This window comes from Episyrphus balteatus, chromosome 2 (assembly GCF_945859705.1).
Source record: "Episyrphus balteatus chromosome 2, idEpiBalt1.1, whole genome shotgun sequence".
Classification (NCBI taxonomy): Eukaryota; Metazoa; Arthropoda; class Insecta; order Diptera; family Syrphidae; genus Episyrphus; species Episyrphus balteatus.
The window spans coordinates 37,129,238-37,148,520 of NC_079135.1; the positions used below are offsets into that span (position 1 = coordinate 37,129,238).

General features: G+C 28.5%; 1 protein-coding gene across 5 annotated transcripts in view; it reads right to left on the minus strand.

Annotated features, from left to right (window-relative positions):
- LOC129911948 (bumetanide-sensitive sodium-(potassium)-chloride cotransporter) overlaps positions 1-19,283 on the minus strand; it is a 195,042-nt gene that overhangs the window by 53,877 nt on the left and 121,882 nt on the right. For all 5 annotated transcript variants that reach the window (XM_055989981.1, XM_055989979.1, XM_055989983.1 and 2 more), the window contains 2 exons: positions 18,653-18,832; positions 12,582-12,696 (listed from right to left, as the gene is read on the minus strand). In XM_055989981.1, coding sequence (XP_055845956.1) covers positions 12,582-12,696; positions 18,653-18,832 — 295 coding nt within the window. The remainder of the gene's footprint in view (positions 1-12,581; positions 12,697-18,652; positions 18,833-19,283) is intronic.

Consider the following 19,283-nt stretch of genomic DNA (forward strand, 5'->3'; position numbering starts at 1 on the left):
CGAAAATTCACGTGTCAAAATATCAGCTTTTTTCAAAAAGTCGGTGGGCATTTCGTTCGTTAAAATGTCTATTTTCTGATGGTGTAAAAAAAAATTTACATTAGTATACTATAGAACATGTTCTAGTAAAATTCAAAAAATGAAAAAAGCTTGAATTCAAAAAAAAAAATTTTTATCATTGTTTACAATTTTGGCCTATTTTAGTCTATTTAATAGACCCGAGCTCCAGAGCAAAAATAGAACAAATTCGTTCAAGACTTTTTATTGGCAATTATGATTCCTTGGCATACAAGAATACTCCAGCCAAAAGTGCTACTAAATCCGTTGGTGCATTTCTGAGAAAACGGCAACACTGGTCGGTTTTCAGTTTTTTTGATTTAACTCGAAAACCAAGCCTGACTTTGAAATGGTTCAAAGACACTTTTCATAGAAAATTAAATTTTCTGTCAAGTTAAGATAGTTAAAAAATTTTAGAAATTATTTTTGACTAAAATTCTAACCTAAAATCAAAGAAAAAAAAGTTAAAAAATTGACAATTTTATTTTTTTTTACTAAATCAAGGGGCATTTTGTGTATGTAGCCGTGACGTCCAAACTTTGTACTAATGAAATAAAGTAGAGGTAAAATCCTTTGATAATATGCAATTTTTAATTTTTTTTGTCAAGAAACAACTTAAATGTACCTATTCAAAAATTAGCACTTTTTCTAAATTTTTGACTTTTTTAGTTAAAAGCAAGTTTTTAAAACTCGATAAAATCGTATTAATTGGTAACTTTTAGACTTTTAAAGTAAACATACTTCGAGGGATTGATTTAATATAAACTAAATATGACAAACAAAAAAATTTATTTGCATCCTTATGGCCTTTTGTGCAATTTTGTGTATGTGCATTTTTATAAATTCGGGTCGAATGGATGGACGGAGAGCCATTAGCTGTGGTCTATTGCATAGAAGAACATTTAATACCAACTCTTTTACTGTTTTCAATGGCCTGAAAAACAATTCTTGTAATATCCGCGACCAACGAAAAGTTTCTCTTGAAAAACGAAAAAAATACTCTAATGAGTTTGAAACAAAATAGCTCAGGCAAATTAGTAAATCAAATTGCACTTTTCGCGGGACAAATTTTTTTCATGGAACGTGTTTAGGTGAATGTCCTTATCGTAAAAGTGAATTTTTTGGGATGATAAGATATCGGGAACAGCCGCCATCTTGGAAAAAAGGTCGGTGCCGTTTTTATTTTATAACTCCATTTTTACTAATTTAAACCAAAAATGTCCGAGGATAAACTTATTATCAATTAAATTATCTAAAAAATGATATACAAATGAATTCCGTGAGTTAGTTAAATTCAATTTTATTGTCGGTCAAAGTCCGGGTTCTTCTCGCAAATATCAAATATCTGAAGAACTTTTGATTTGTTTGGGATTTTCTTAAAGAATGAATTATAGCAATTTTAATTATCTATGAGCAGGTGGCCATGGCACAGAGGAATAAGTAGATGACTTCAGAGCCAGACATCGTGGGTTCGAGCCCAACGGTCGGCTCAGAAGTTTTTTCTAAATCGCCAGCTTAACTGAAGCCACCTGTGCGATAATATGAGACAATTTTCAACTATGTCTCCTCCTCTGTGCCACGTAGTTCTATGTTATATGTTCTTTCTTTGTGTCTCTTTGACTCACGGAATTCATTTGTATATCATTTTTTAGATAATTTAATTGATAATAAGTTTATCCTCGGACATTTTTGGTTTAAATTAGTAAAAATGGAGTTATAAAATAAAAACGGCACCGACCTTTTTTCCAAGATGGCGGCTGTTCCCGATATCTTATCATCCCAAAAAATTCACTTTTACGATAAGGACATTCACCTAAACACGTTCCATGAAAAAAATTTGTCCCGCGAAAAGTGCAATTTGATTTACTAATTTGCCTGAGCTATTTTGTTTAAAACTCATTAGAGTATTTTTTTCGTTTTTCAAGAGAAACTTTTCGTTGGTCGCGGATATTACAAGAATTGTTTTTCAGGCCATTGAAAACAGTAAAAGAGTTGGTATTAAATGTTCTTCTATGCAATAGACCAAAGCTAATGGCTCTCCGTATATCCATTCGACCCGAATTTATAAAAATGCACATACACAAAATTGCACAAAAGGCCATAAGGATGCAAATAAATTTTTTTGTTTGTCATATTTAGTTTATATTAAATCAATCCCTCGAAGTATGTTTACTTTAAAAGTCTAAAAGTTACCAATTAATACGATTTTATCGAGTTTTAAAAACTTGCTTTTAACTAAAAAAGTCAAAAATTTAGAAAAAGTGCTAATTTTTGAATAGGTACATTTAAGTTGTTTCTTGACAAAAAAAATTAAAAATTGCATATTATCAAAGGATTTTACCTCTACTTTATTTCATTAGTACAAAGTTTGGACGTCTCGGCTACATACACAAAATGCCCCTTGATTTAGTAAAAAAAAAATAAAATTGTCAATTTTTTAACTTTTTTTTCTTTGATTTTAGGTTAGAATTTTAGTCAAAAATAATTTTTAAAATTTTTTAACCATCTTAACTTGACAGAAAATTTAATTTGCCATGAAAAGTGTCTTTGAACCATTTCAAAGTCAGGCTTGGTTTTCGAGTTAAATTAAAAAAACTGAAAACCGACCAGTGTTGCCGTTTTCTCAGAAATGCACCAACGGATTTAGTAGCACTTTTGGCTGGAGTATTCTTGTATGCCAAGGAATCATAATCGCCAATAAAAACTCTTGAACGAATTTGTTCCATCCAAAAGGGTCTATTCAATAGACTATTATTCAAATTTACACTTTAATTATTCAAAAAACGTAAGATTAATCAATGTTACATGAAACCTTACGTTTTTTGAGTAATTAAAGTGTAAATTTGAATAAATAGACCAAAATTGTAAACAATGATAAAAATTTTTTTTCGAATTCAAGCTTTTTTCATTTTTTTAATTTTACTAGAACATGTTCTATAGTTACGGTGACCATCCGTCCCGGTTTACCCGGGACTGTCCCGTATTTCAACTGCTTGTCCCGGGTTTTTATTTAAGAAACCCGGGACGTATAAGTGTCAAGTATTTTGTAATTTGTCCCGTGACTGTCCCGTATTTGCACATTCTCTGAATTTTTTATTCAAAATTTTGAAAACTTTGTACGAAAATCAAGAAAAACAGTGGTTGGAAATTAAAAGTTTTTTTTTATAATTTTTCGGATAAAAGCATTAAGATACGACGCTGATGAACCAAAACGAAAATTTTCTTAAGTCTCCAAAGTCAAAAAAACTCTTTTGGAGCAAGAAAAATTACCTGGCCCGTTAAATGTGAGTGACAAATGATTGAATTTCGTTGGTTAAGCTGCGTAATATGCAACGAAAAGCAAAATTTTCGTTTACGACTTTGTTGTGCTGGTTTTATACGAAAATTTTCGGTTCGTCTCTAGACTAGGTTTTAGTTTTTAAAATGGAAGAGTATAGAACCCAGGTAAATTTCAAAACTTTTAAGTCCATGTTGAAAGTTTAATTAAAGATTGTACAATTTTTTTTTTCAACAAAAATGCTCACATAAAATTCTTTAAAGCTTGAAAAAAAAAATTAAAAAAAATTATGAAAAGTCTTAAAAAAATTTCAATTTTTCTATATTTTTTTTTGTTTGAAAAATCAATATTTTCAAAATGATCCAACTAATTTTTAATATGTCCCGGGTTTCGCTTCTAGAAATATGATCACCGTATCTATAGTATACTAATATAAAATTTTTTTTACACCATCAGAAAATAGACATTTTAACGACCGAAATGCCCACCGACTTTTTGAAAAAAGCTGATATTTTGACACGTGAATTTTCGATTGAAAATTAGGGTGTTTTTTTGGTATTAAGTCAAAATAAGGTGAACAAATTAATATTTTAAATCAAATAAATTACAGTGTATTTGGGATATAATAAGGTAGGTTTTCACCAAATTTCGTAGAAAAATTTTTGTTTTTGAAAAAGATAAAAATAAAAAACCAAAAACTCGGTTTTTTGAATTTTTCACATAATTTTTGAGGTTATGTGAAAAAATTGTTGATACAAAAGTTGTAGATCTTTTTATTACCTACAACTTTGCCATACATTTTTTTTCTATAGAATTTGTAGTTTTACCGGAAATCGAGATATACCATTTTTTACCATTAAAAATTCAACCCACCCACTTCCCGAACTCGGCTCGCCCGTAATTTATTTTTCCTTTAATTTTCATCATATTCACCTCCTTTTCCAATGGGTTTCATCCTACTATGATTTTTTTGAACTTTTTAATGTTTTTTAAGGCATCGACACTGGTCTACTAATTTTACCTGAATTTGAAATTTTGAATAACTGTTATTTTGGTTATTTTTCATGGCTTTTGACTCATTGGCTGGCTCCAGAACCTTGGCTATTATAGATATGTAGGAGGCTTATACTTACCAAATATTAAATATAGATATTTTTCAACAAAATAAATCTTAAACCAACTCGAAAGCTGTACTCCTTGTGCAGCAATTTCGAAAATTGTTTATGATTCAGGGTAATACGTAATTTTTTAATATTTATTCAAAAATAACTATTCTTAACCTTTAAAATGCCGTTTCAAACAAAAAGTTATCTTCAATAGACGCAAAACTATAATAATATGAAAATTACTTTTACCAAAATTTCTGGTTTATGAATGTTTTTTATGAATCCATTTTGCCATAATATGCCCCTAAAGTATGCGTTTTCATGTGCATTTTACGTACAGAAGGCCGTATTTATACCGTTTTGAACTTAACCTTTTCGTATTGTGGAAGAAAATTCAATCGTATGGTATCGTTTTTTTTTCTGGAATCATCCTTATTTAAGGAAGTGGAGTTTGTATGTAGGCAGTCTTTAAATTATAACAAAATTGTTCACAAGATTTTGAACCAAGCCCCCCCCCGAAACGAAATCCTGACTACGTGCCTGCTGGGAACAATAAAAAAAATGCCAATTTTTATTAAATTAAAAAAAAAACTGTATTAGAAGGTTTTTGAAAAATTGAATAAAATACAGATTTTTTTAAATCCATTTTTTTCTCATTTTTAGTTCAAAGTTCAAAGCCAAATCCGAAAAAAATTCATGTTCCTTAAACCGTTTTAGAAAAAAATGATTTTTCAAAACAAAAAAAATTTTTAAGAATTTTAGCATCATTTTTTGTAATGAGCAAGGCCCGTGATATTTTTGAATCAAAAATAAATGTAAATAACTAAAAATACGGATATCAGTTTTGGAGAAGTTTAATGCTCTCTAAAATTTTTTATTTTTTCTTAATACCACAGAAACATTTTTTTTTTTATTTCTGAATTTCTCCCAAACGACTGAAAAATGATGATTTTATACAATTCATATGCATGAAATATATAAATACAAAAATTGAACATTTTTTTTAATTATTTTTTTTTTTTTTTTTTTTTGAAAGTCAAATTTTTGAAAACGGAGTACCTACCTATCGAATTTGCTAAACATTTTTGTTTTAGATTTTTATTAATGATTTATTGAAATTAGCCTATAAATTATATTTTTATTTATTTAATATTTTTTGTTTTTAATACCTACATATTTATAAAAAAAAAATTTGAAATATTTTTTTTTTCTAAAAATTCATCTGAATAAAAAAAATTAAAATGCAACTTGAACTCTAGAAGCAAATTTGTGCGACCCAGTCATGTATTTTATTTCTATTGACCGGACTAGTCAAATTGTATTTAAAGTGAAAAGCTGTGGTATAATTTACTGAGGCAAAGCCTACTTTTTTATAGCTTGAACTCGAATTTGAAGTTTTCAAACAATTTTTAAACTAAAAACTCCGAACAGTGTGTTTTTTGTTTCTTTCAAATAAAAAATATATAATTTTTTTTTTACAAATAAAATCATCTCATTTTTTTTTTGCATGACTTATGGTTTTCACTCAAGGGTAATATCAAGGGCGAAAGAGTGTTTTTCACTTTCTGTTGAGCTAAGAAATGAGAACATATCATCATATCATCATATCGGTTCATTCGGTTGAAAAATCCACCAAACGATATGCCAAATTTGGTTGATTAGAAAGTTGAATGTTTTTACTTTTTCTTTTTTTTGTTTTCATGTGAGAAAGAATACTCGATTTCAGCTGTTCCAATAGATAAAATCGATTAAGTAGCAAACAAAACATGTTTGTAAAGGAAAAAAAATTTAAATAATCATTTTCTTACAACAGTCACAAAAAAAAAAAATAACAATAATATACACATCATCATTTGAAGAAAATTCTAATCAATCATAATCCTAATTAATTCAATTACGAATTGCATAAGTGTATAATAAAAATGTTCAAGTCTTCAACTCAATTAGAAGGGGTGAATACATTTTACAAGAACAATTGACCCTGTGCATTCCAAAAGCACTTTAGCAGTCTAAGACGTAATGTTGCATTTTTAATAAAAGTCTAATGCTGAATGGATTTTGTCTTAGAAAAATATTGTGTTTTACCAAACAATTTTAACAATCTGTCGGCACACGGGTGCGAATTTGGCAGGACAAAAATTAAAAATGGTCACAAAAAAGTGTCTTTATAAGGGTGAAAACACATTTTTTTGAATTGTGAATACAATATTCGAATTCGTCGGAATATTCTACATCAATTTCATATATGATTCTCTATAAAATAGTGAGATCGAAAAAAGTTCTAGCGACACGAAAAAGTATAAACCAAATTCGCAAAAAAGAGGTGTGCCTACAGAGGGTTAAAACTGTTTCAGTTTTTATTCTTAAACTTTATTACACAATACACAATTGGGCTGAAATAAATTACCTTATGAATTTTTTAGCAATTTTTCAAATAGACTTATTTTTGTTAAAAATGGACAAAACATTTTCCAAATGAATATCTGCCTTAAAAAAATTTTGTATGGGTATTTCAAGAATTTCCAAAAAAAAAAAAAACGTATTTAAAAACTAGACAAAAAAAAAATTCAAAATGCATAATACTTTGAAACTAGTTTTTATGTCTTGAGGTCTTATAAAGAATTTAAGTTTTCCCTCCGATTCGACCACTTTTGTCAAAGAGACGGAAATTTTAAAATGTTACATAAATTCAACTACTGTGGTCATATTAAAATTTAATAAAAAGAAAATTTAAACTTCTTTTTGTTTAGTAGGACTATGTAATACTGATTTATTTTTTTTTTTTCAACTTAACTTCCCAGAGTTTAAAGCATAAGCTAAAGCAATACCAATTTTATTTATTTGGGATTGTTATTATCGATAAACGTTATATGTGAAAAAATCATACACTCCATTTGTCCCAGGATAGGAATAATACTTAAAAGTAGAATTTAGTAAATTATATTAGGGGCCCCAAACGACGTAAATATTGAAAGGTGTGAGATCGAGTTTTAAGATCAGAAGTGGGAATAATGAGTTTTTCCTTGAATAAAATGTTATTTTAATCGTCTTTTTTTTATATTCCTTATCAATCATTACAATCAATGCTACAGATATTGACCTGTACAAAATATCAACAATTCTTTTTTAGAGAAATACGAAGAACCATACAAAGGAGTTTTATGGAAAATTTTTATTTTAAGTATTATATAAGCACCTAGCGCCCATCTTGCCTTGGCTGAATCCGCCACTGTATCTATTACATAAGAGTTCGATAAAATTACTGACAATATTCCCACACAAAATGAACTATATTCAATTATAATATCGAAAATCATCTAGCTCCCCCACAAATATTACGGTCACTTATACACGATTACAAGTGGAGTATATTTTTAGTATAGAAAAGCAAGTATAGGTATTAAGTTTTAGCGACACCCTTGTGTGTGTTAATTGCTGGCTAATTGAATTCATAACTGGGTTTAATTAGAAATTTTAATTGATGAATGAGAGATGGTTATAGTTTTATAATAGATTTACTTAAGTGATTGTTATAATTATTTAAGAATACAGAAAGAATTTTATTTACTTCCAAAAAAGGAATAAAATTAACGACACGTACTATAATATTAGGGGAAATTATTTTGGTTGTATAGTAGATCTTGCTAAGTATTTTGTAACCTAGTATAAAATATTGTTGTAGGTACAAGGTTTTTTGACACTTTCTTTAAACCAATTTGTATGATAAAGTTTATGTACAAATTTGCGCCATCAAAGTTTCTAGATTTGTAAGAAAAATTAACTTTGATTGAAAAGTTGATAAAGTTTTTTTTTTAATTTTTTGATTTTGGGTTTTCAGAGGTTTTGGGATTTGGATTTTTCGATTCTTCAGGTTACGAATATTACGTTTTTGACACTTTAAATGTTTAAAATTTTGGGGGACAAGAATAACCCAGGTTTAAGTAATTTTGGCTTACCATAATATTTGGGTTTTCTTTCAGAGTTTTCGATGTACATATTTTATTATGGGTATTTTATTATGGGTATTGGGTTCCCGGAAACTTAATTTCTGACAAGTGTTTTTTTTTTTTTTATTTTGATTTATTAAAATTTTGAGTTTTGATGTAATGTCAAATGAGTTTTTAGAATTTTAACTTTATTGAAATCTGATCGGTTTTCAAATTAAAATTTTGCGGTCATGGTTATATCGAATTTTAAAAATATCTAGCTTTCTTTATAAATTTCGATTTTACGGTTTTGTATAGGATTTCTGGTTTCCGGATTTTTGGAACCTTAAGTGTAATTGAAATTTCGGATTTTAATGTGACTGGGTTTCTAGTTTTTCGAAATTTTAAATTTTAGGTTTTTTTTGGAATTTTGATTTGAAAATTTTCAGAAATTAAAAAAAAAAATGGTTTTCCAAATTATGAGTTCTTGGAATGTCTAGCTTTCTTTATTTTGATTTGATTAAACATTGGCTTTTCGGAATTTTGAAATTTTAAATTCCTTTTCTCAAGTGTCTCAATGGGCTTTCGGGGTTTGCAAATTTTAAAATTATTGGTTTTCATGATTTTTTTTTACTTGATGACTGATTAAGCATTTGTTTTTAAATGTTTAGGTTTTTGAAATTTGTTTTTTTTTTTGCTATTTTTTTTTTTTTTTGGGTTAATTTATCTAAAATTAGCACTTTAACGCACGAATCACCCACAAACAATTTTGAGATTTTTGTAAATCTTGCGTTTGAAAACTTTATTATTCATTTGGCCATAAAAAGCATTCTTGAGGGAAACAAATAGGTAAAACTCTAGGAAATTAAATCATTTTATTGTAATGTTTTGAGCCATTTGAAGGAGCATCCTCAATTTGTGTTTATATTATTTTTTGAATAATATAAGACCACCCTAATGTGTAAATTTAAGTTTAATAAAAAGAAGTTTAATTTTCCTAATGAGTCCATCAACATAGAATTACGATGTTAATGATTCGGTTAATCTTGCGAATTAAAACTCCAATAGCCTTACAACGACGGAGAACTTTTTCGTTCTGCCAATGTCAGCATTCAAAAAGCCGAATAAAAAGTTACAGCCGGAAATACCCAGACTGTTATTAAGATGATGGCTTTACAAATTGTCGATGAAGCTAAGACCATATCTTTTATTATATAAAAGATTTCCATTTTTTTAAAAACATTTTGTGTGTGTTCCACTTGAGTGTAAATAATGGGATTTTTTCTTGTAATTTTTTTTTATGTAAAAGTATGGACAAAGTTCAAGGCAAAGAAAATCTTACATTTCCCTAATTTCTTAAGCATAAAAAAAAGATTGTACACGATTGGCTTAAGAAAATATTAAGAGGATTTTATTTTTTTTTTTCTTTCCCATTATGAAAGCTTGTTCCTGTCAGATATTTTTTTTTTTGCTGTTCGCAGGACTTCCTGTCGACCCGCCATTAATTCTTGTATATACGTGTCAAAGGTCTGTGGAGTGAAACATCTTAATTATTCATTTAATCTAAGGCGGAGCAAATGAGGTTTTAAAGTGCTTTGTGCTTAGTTGTTGCTATTTTTTGTAGGTTGTTTCTTTATTTTATATTAATGTTTTGCTGAGTAGTAGCTAGTAGGTTGTATTGAATAATTAAGTTTGCTTATGTAGAAGGAAAAGGATATCTTATTTATTCATGGTCTAATGGCCCAAATAGTTAAAATTGTTAGGTAGTTGTTGCAATTAGAAGCTTATTAATAAAAAAAAAAAACTAGGTATTTAGTAAAAATGCACTAAAAAATAACAGCTCCTTACGTTAATAGGATTCAAAATCAAAAAAAAAAATAAAAATAAAATCTCCAAAAGTCAAAACTATGAGAAATCAGAAAACAAAATAAATGAAACTCAGAACTCCAAAATTACAAGAAACACAAAGTAAAAACATCTTATCTATTATATATATTAAAGTTTGGTTTTGTGTACGTTCGCTAACTGGCCACACCGGCTGACTTATTTTCTTAATTTTTTTTTTTTAAATTAAAGAGGCATAAGAGGAGAAGGTTTAAGGCAAAAAAAATTTAAGATTTTATAGGGTAAATAGGGGTAACACGACATTGAAAAAAGAGGCTATTTTCTAAACGGTAAGTCGTAAAGAGTTGACTTTTTTTTAAATGATAGACAAATTTATTCAATAATTAAAAAAGGTATTGAAAAAATTCAAAAAAATTTCAAAACCAAGTTGTGAAGGTTTTTTTGCAGTCATATACCTTCGACAAAAGACTAATTAGAGGTACGCAAAATTTTGCACAGAAATTTGAGTTACACCATGAGAAAGATATTAAAAAAAAAAAAATTAGGGGTCTAAAACGGATTTTTTTTATGGGCCCTTTATTTTGAAATAAACATTTTTGAAAAACAACCTAATTTTTAGGGACATTTTTTAGTAGTCTTTTATTTTTTTTGGAATTTTTTAAAGTCTGCAAAAATAGGTTAAATAGGGGTAACACGACATTGAAAATAGAGGCTATTTTCTAAACGGTAAGTTGTAGAGAATTGAATTTTTTTTTGAAATGATAGATAAATTTATTGTAAGGTTGAAAAAGGTATTGCAAAAATTCTAAAAAATTTCAAAACTAAGTTGTGAAGGCTTTTGTGCAGTGAAAACATGTGGTAGAACTTCGACAAAAGGCTTATTAAAGGTAGGGAAAATTTTTTACGGAAACTTGAGTTAAACGATTGGAAAGATACTAAGAAAAAAATTTAGGCGTCTTATACGGATTTTTTTCATAGGCCCTGGATTTTGAAATTTGAATTTTTGAAAAACAACAAATTTTTAGGAAAATTTTTGAGTAGTTTTTAATTTTTTGTAATTTTTATAAGCCTCCAAAAAATCTCAAGCTTATAGGAAATATAGGCTTTAGTCATGCGTAAGCATTTACAATTTTTTAAATTTTAAAATGATTTTTGACCGAATAACGGGAAAACAAGTTTTTTTGTCCCAAGTTTTTTGGCCGTTTTTAACATAGGATATATTTTACATAGGCCACTTTTGCTAAAAGTTTAAAAGTGAATATTTTTAAACTCATTTTACGAACTTTTCAAGTTTTGATTCCCTTTATCATTTAAAATGTTAACTAATTACAGAGTCGAAAATTAAAAATAAATACAAAAAATGGCGGAACGACGACGTCCGCCGGGTCAGGTAGTTTTTTAACATTTCTAAAACCAAACTAAGGCTCAAAAAGAAAAACGGCATCATGGTAAAAATTATTGTTTTTTTATTTTTCATTTTTAATCAAATTAAGATAATGTTGTGTAAAAGTTAACATGTTTTTCTAAATAGTTTCCCTGTGGCATCATTTTATGACTTCTTTCGGGAAGTACATTAACTTGATTTTAGATAAGCTTATTTTGATTAATTTTTAGAAACAACAGTTCTAAATTCTATTCATAAGTAGTGAAATATTTAAGTAGTATCTGCTCTACTAAGGTGTTAACAAATAAACAAAGTGTTTAAACATTAAATCAAATTTATTTCCAAGAATTTTCTTCATTTTTTAATATTCCTGGTAGGAAAAGTACCGACACCGTTGAAAAGCATTTTCTAAGAAATAATATTTTATGATTCAACATAATGCACATTTTAAAATTTCGCTCAAAGGACATTTCTCGTTAATTTTAAAATAAATTCTACGCAAATGGAAGAGGAACTTGTGCTAATAAATTAAAAAAAAAAATTAAAATTGTTTGTAATGAAATGTTCAGTTAACCACAATTATTACCCTTTCATGGCAACACTGGTTTTTAAGTTTTAAATTAATATATTTAAATATCAAATGAAAGGTTTTTTTTTATCTATAAATCACCTCATGAGTAAGGACTGGTTAGAAAAACAATTAAATAAGACTTTAAAGACTTCTAAAAATTAAAAAATCAATTTGAAGAAGATAACCTGAATTATTAAAAATGTATCGAGTCAATATTTTATTAATAATATGATGAAACTGATTTGAATTAAATATGATTTTCATTGGAAATTGATTATTATTAAAAACGTTTCCAAGAATTTTAAATAATATTAAAAAACAAATATAAATAAATTAATTGATTCTGTGATTTTCCTCATGCATTAAATTTCAAAATATAAACCCTCAAGGTGTTTGTTCATTTTAAAGCACTTACTTTTCCGGTTAAAGTTGCATTGTGCAACTCATCCAATGTGGGACGGTAGGCAGCTTGTATTGACATGATATTTCTATAGTTATCCAGGCGCGGTAATGCCTCCCGGGTGAAATGTCTGAAATATGTAAACACAAAATTATTACACATTATTTTTCATTTAAAGTGAAAATAATAATTTTTCCTCATATAGGTACATATAAATAAAGTCCGATTGTTATTAAATTTATTTCATTACAACGAATCGTAGTAAATTAATTTTTACTTGCGATAAAGGTACTATATATCAAGTTATGCATTCGTAAAAAAAAAAAAAGTTGAGATAACATTTTTCCATGACATTACGATGGTAGACAATGCCAAAAAAGTGGGTCCCGGAAGTCCGTCTGTCTGTCTGTCTGTCTGTCTGTCTGTCAGTCTGTCAGTCTGTCAGTGTGTCAGTATGTCAGTCTGTCAGTCTGTCAGTCTGTCAGTCTGTCAGTCTGTCAGTCTGTCAGTCTGTCAGTCTGTCAGTCTGTCAGTCTGTCAGTCTGTCAGTCTGTCAGTCTGTCAGTCTGTCAGTCTGTCAGTCTGTCAGTCTGTCAGTCTGTCAGTCTGTCAGTCTGTCAGTCTGTCAGTCTGTCAGTCTGTCAGTCTGTCAGTCTGTCAGTCTGTCAGTCTGTCAGTCTGTCAGTCTGTCAGTCTGTCAGTCTGTCAGTCTGTCAGTCTGTCAGTCTGTCAGTCTGTCAGTCTGTCAGTCTGTCAGTCTGTCAGTCTGTCAGTCTGTCAGTCTGTCAGTCTGTCAGTCTGTCTGTATAAGGAGCTACAGCCTAAACGGATGGACCGATTGATGTCAAACCTGGTATGCAGCGTTATTTGGCGACTCTCCAGAGGGGTTTTTGGAATTAATTTTTTTGGACCAAAAATAACGGTACTTGTCATATACCGATTTTAGTAAAATTGAAATATCTCAAAAACGGCTCTAACGATTTTGTTTAAAAAATTCAAATGTTACTTTAAAGTTAAGGTCTATCTTCTAATGAAAAAAATTTTGTTTGAAAATCTATATTAACGGTACCTGCCATAGAACCGTTTTTTTTTTCAAATCCGATTATCTCCAAAACCGCTTATTCGATTTCAACGAAACTTTTTGTAAATAAGCATTTATATAATTTAAATATAAGCCAAAAATAAAATTTTGAAAAAAATAATTTTTGGATTTTTAAAAAAATTTTGAAAATTTTTTTTTGAAAAATCAAATTTTCGAAAACGGGACTTTTAATTTTTTTGAAATTTTGTTTTTAGATGTTGATTAGTGATTTCTACAAAATGGAATACCAATTTTGTTTTTAAACTTTTTTCCAAAAAATTATTTATAAAAAATTAGTTTTTTAAAAAACGGCTCTAACGATTTTGAAACATTTTTTTCTAAAAATGCATGTTAATATATCAATCAAAACTGCATACTTGTTTTGGAGGGCAATTTAATTTCAGATATTATTTTATTTTTTTTAAAAAACGAATTTTATTTTTTTTCCAAATTTGTATATAAAAATTCTTAAAAATTTAAGCAACTTTAACTCTAAGAGCAAGTTCGTGCGACCCCAGTCGTGCATTTTATTTTTGTTTTAATTTCGGAAATGTAATATTCAAATATTAATTTTCGATAAAAAAAATAATTATGAAGTATTTTATAGAGCAAATAATAATTTTGTATAAATTTTTGAAAATAATTATTTTGTATCGGAGGGAAAATAAAACGTACATTAAGTTTTTAGTATTAAAATAAATGGTGATAAATTCTCATTTAAAATGATGTAAAAATAATCAACATGAAATTGATATTTTAAATTACTGTACAATTACTCAGCAAAATATTTATGATTTCCACACAAAGCCGAAATCTTGTAATTTTCGATTCAATTTATAAAAGCCTATTTAATTGTCTTTAATCATTTAAATTTCATATACATTTTTTTTTATCTATGCATGTTATGTACCAAATTTCAAGAAATCCGTTTTGTCTGAAATTCTCTAAATAAGATCTATTTTTATAACAACAATTTTAGTTTTATTTGGTTTTATTTCTTTTTTATTTATTTATATAGAAGCGTTTAAGTAAACGTTAGAAACTTTTATAAAGTGTTCAAAAAAACACGTTTGTTTTATTTAAACATATTTATTTTTTTTATGAATTTTTTGATAACGAAGAAATGATTTTGTTCAAAATTTTTTGTTTTAAGTTTTGATTAATATTTTCTTTACACTGGTAATCAATTTTTTTTGAAAAATGTCTAAAAAAAATTTAATTTTTATTTTGCAAAAAAAGCTTGAATTTATTTTTACACGATTTAAGTTTTATTCATATAATTAAACCCTCAATAAAAATGTGAAGAAGAAGAACATTTTTTGTTAAGATATTTATAGGGATTTCACGATGCACTAACTATAGGCTCGGCAGCTTTAAAAGTCACTACAAATTGTTTTTTTTTTTTTTATAGTTAAGCCATTAAAAAGAAAAAAATTAATCGAAACATAAAAACAAAGTTTCAACAAAATTCATCGGCCCGTACCTACGACCTTGTTTATAACATTACATGTATTTTTTTTTAAATCAAAATCGTTAGAGCCGTTTTTGAAGAACTCAAACTATTCTATTTTGGTACCGTTCATTTTGGTCCAGAAAAAAAAATGTCTTCTTAATGGAATCACTAAAAACTATTAACCACCAAGTTTCAAGTAAATCGCTAGAATAGTTTTTGCTACAGATCGAGAAAGAGACAGACAGACAATATTGCGGAACCCACTTTTTTTGCATTCTCTATCTTCGTAATGTCATGTAATTACGAATCCTAAATTTTTTCTATACATAGGTAATCTAATACATCTAAAAAATTCATTAAAAACGCACGTATACGCCACAGTGAGCAAATTGTTTTTTTTGTTTGTTTTTTTTTTTTTTTTTTTTTAAACCTCTGAATTTAAATGATATTTCCGTGGAATAAAGGCAAAATGCTATAAATCTCCTTTCAATCTCAACATACTAATCGAGACAAAAAAAATGCTTCTTCCTGGTCTATTCCACAATCCACAACTACAAATTTAAATTGTAGTTTTTCTATGAGAACATCAAAAAGCAATTAGAGATGAAAACTAATCTACATTTGCCCCTGTGTCACCCTTATATCTCATTTATGTATATAAAATTTCTCTCGGAAATAACATCAAGACAATCTAAATTGAGTTTATAAATGAAAATATTGTTTTGTAGTCTATCATTCCAAAGATTTCAAAGTTTTATTCAAAGAGCTGAAAGTGTTTTCAGATAAAAATTTTTATTATTAACAAAACAAAGACAAATTTCTAATATTTTTCTATTAATTTTGTACAAAATTCATATAAAAAAATAAAAAGTTATTAAAATTAAAAATCCATTTATTATTTTTGCCCCATCTTGTACGACTCTAATTTGTCTCAATCTTTCCCAACGAGTATGAGAAATTCTTTTATATGGTTTACTTAATTCGTTATACGAAAATTAAATGAGCTGCGAAGAATAAACATCAAAAAATGATAGATTAGTCTTTATGAAAAAAAAAATTATTTATATTTCTAACACAAACTTGTTAACTTTTTTCAAAATTAAACTTTACATTTTCATATGATTTGTGTGCAGCTCATAAAGAAAGCCACATTTTATCTCATTCCATTACATTTTGCGTATATAATGTTCCCTGTGCCATAAATTCGACACAACTTCTTGGCATTTATGAAAGATGAAAAAAAAATCAAGGTTATACAAAATATGCTCTTCCTTCCGTTCGATTTGGATTTTACACGTGTGTAGACTTTTTTGGCAGTGCCTTTTGTTCAAAATGCCTCTGGGGTGAACATTTATTCAAAGTAGCATAAAATTAAAGGAGATACAAAAAAAAAATTGGTCTAAGGGTATTAGCCAGGATTTTCAATGCCATAATAAAATATTTATTTATTTTTTTTTTTGTACCAGAGTCAATACGTGATTGGTTAAATTTATAGGAATTCTAAAGAATTTTGGAAACAATTTATTTATTTAACATTAATCCTAAAATGTGTAACCACAATTCGTAACTTTACCTATGATTTTTCTAAATTGTGCTTTAAAAAAAAAATCTTTAAAATATTTAGAATGAAGATTTAAAATCTTTTAAAAAAGATGCAGAATCGATAAACCAAAATAAAGAGTTCCTTTTGCTGGTCTGGTCTGAAATGCGAAACTTGATTGCATCAACTGACAACTGACCTCAATTACCTATAAAACCAAGTAAACAAACGACAGACTATTAATTTATGTTTGAAGAAACAAAATTTTACGAGGTAGTTGGTACTCGTGCCTACGCAATTTGATGCTAATGTTATGCATAAATATTTTGAATGCAGGGCCAACACAACAATATATCGAAAGCTATTTCATCAAGAACTGAATCGATAATTTTGATATTTCCAAGGAAAACCATTCGAATAAGAATTCAGTTTTATGTGCCACAAGGTAAGGTATGCTAATATATTAAAAACAAACCGGAACGACACATAAATAACCCAAGAACAGGTAAATGTCGACCAAAATGAGAAATGAGCAATGAGACATTCGAAATAACACCCCCATGGTATCTGGAGTTACGATGAATTTACATGTGTATAGTAACCTATAACAAGTATTGTGAAAATTTTTGAAGGATGAAGAAAATCACAGCAAGATAATATTTTTGTATGTCGTTAAACAAATTCCAAATAAGAAATTACTCCCTTTTGACATTTTTAAAACAACAATTCCCATGGTTACAGTGCTTGTGCTGAAATATTTTGGTTCTCATTTAATAGCTTGAGTTTTGAACTTCATACTAAGGTCAAATTCATAAAATCCCTGACATAGTTTAAGGGGATATCTGGTATTATTTAAAAAAAATTGTGAAGTTAGAAAATTAAAAGGCTTGATTTTCTGTAGAAAGTGAATGAGAGTTTATTAGAACGCCCAATTATACTATTGCAGGAAGGAGTTTTATCAATTTACACTTGCCCCACAGCTTGTTCTAACCCATTTCTTTGTAAATGGTTTAAAAAAATAAAATTTATAAACGGTTCAGGGAAATTGAAAACTTTGGAGATGACAGATTCGTGGGAATGACTTCTCTTCGAAATCGTTGTTAATCGGACGCCCGTCTTATTCCTTTAATTTGTCAGCCAGTTAAGAGGAACCGTTCGTTATTCAATTCAATAAGACTTCTTGCCACGGGACCGTCAAGCTCGACTTCAATTTGCTCAATCATAATGGAGTGCAGTGTTTTGAAAATGTTTTCACATCGAGTACTGAAAGTATAGTCAATCGTGTGCAGGGAAGAATCAATGCTTTGCTTTCTTTTGAGACTAGGGGAAGGTCAAGCGAAGGAAGACAACAAAAGGCTTTAATAAAAGCTGTACAAGAAGAAGAGAAGACCAAGCTGAAGGAGGTTTTGAGTGATAAATGACAATAAGTAGTTGGTGTTGAAGTTTGATCAGTGATTAGTAATCGTAGGCCTCTTTTGAAGATTCGAGAACGGTTTATGATCCGAGTTTGTGTTGAACCTTCTAAAGTCCCTGCCCGGGCGCCAGTTTTTTTTACTTTTGTACCGAGTTTTATATCGATTCGTAGTGTTCAAGGTCCATTTCAATCAAAGAAAATACAGCTTGAATTAAAAGTTCTAAACTCCGATGCATGACCAAACTAAGAGTGGTCAAAGAAAGCCCAGCTAGAAAGTAAACGGTGAGCAGTCTTTGGAAGAGAAGAAAGATAACCATGCAACATAGTTTGGCGACCCGCTTGTCCCTAGCGAAAAATTATAGGTAAATATAAATTGTTTACTCTTCACGATGTCTGTCTGGTTGTTGAGAGCTCCTGGTCTAAAACAAGTTAAATCAAACAGATTCTCTGATCTTAATAAAATTTTGTACAAATAATTTTTAGCGCAAATATTTACCTATGTTTAATTTTTATTAATTTATAAGTTTGTTTGCTTCACAAATTTGCAATCCCTTGGGAGACTTATAAAAATTATATATTTTTTTTTTTTATTACTTACCGAAAACTTTTTCCATATTTCGTGTCATACTCATTTTCGAGTAATTCACGATCTTCATTGGATTCATTTGAATCGTCTGAGTCTTCGTTACGTGGGTCAACTTGAAAACGTGTGGTCTGTAGATCTTTAAATCGGGATGGTTTGTCCTTATCCCGAAAACTGCTTTTGATTGACTGTATTCTGTAAATGAAAAATAAAAAACAATGATTTTATTTCTGGTTGATTTTCCATTTTTTTTTAAACAGAAAAATACTCTACAATATGCTCGAACAGGTTTAGGTACTATGTATTCCATGAAGGTTAAGAGAAAATATCAACAAAAAAAAAAAAAGGAAATATTCTTTAGCCCTTGAAATTAAAAAAAAAAAAAAAAAAACCCTTATAATGTATGCTCAATAGAGTGAACACTTCTTCATATATCCTAAATGCGTTTAATATTCATCTTTTTTCTTTTATGAATTTTCACCGGAGTTCAATTTATAGGAAGACAGTCCTTGACCCTTTTATTTTCCAAGAAGTAATTGATATTTCGAATATTCGAATATCTTTTGTTTTCCTGGGATTGCATGATTAAATTTTCAACTTTACCAACCTTCCCACATTATTTGGATCATTTAAGAGAATGAAATGT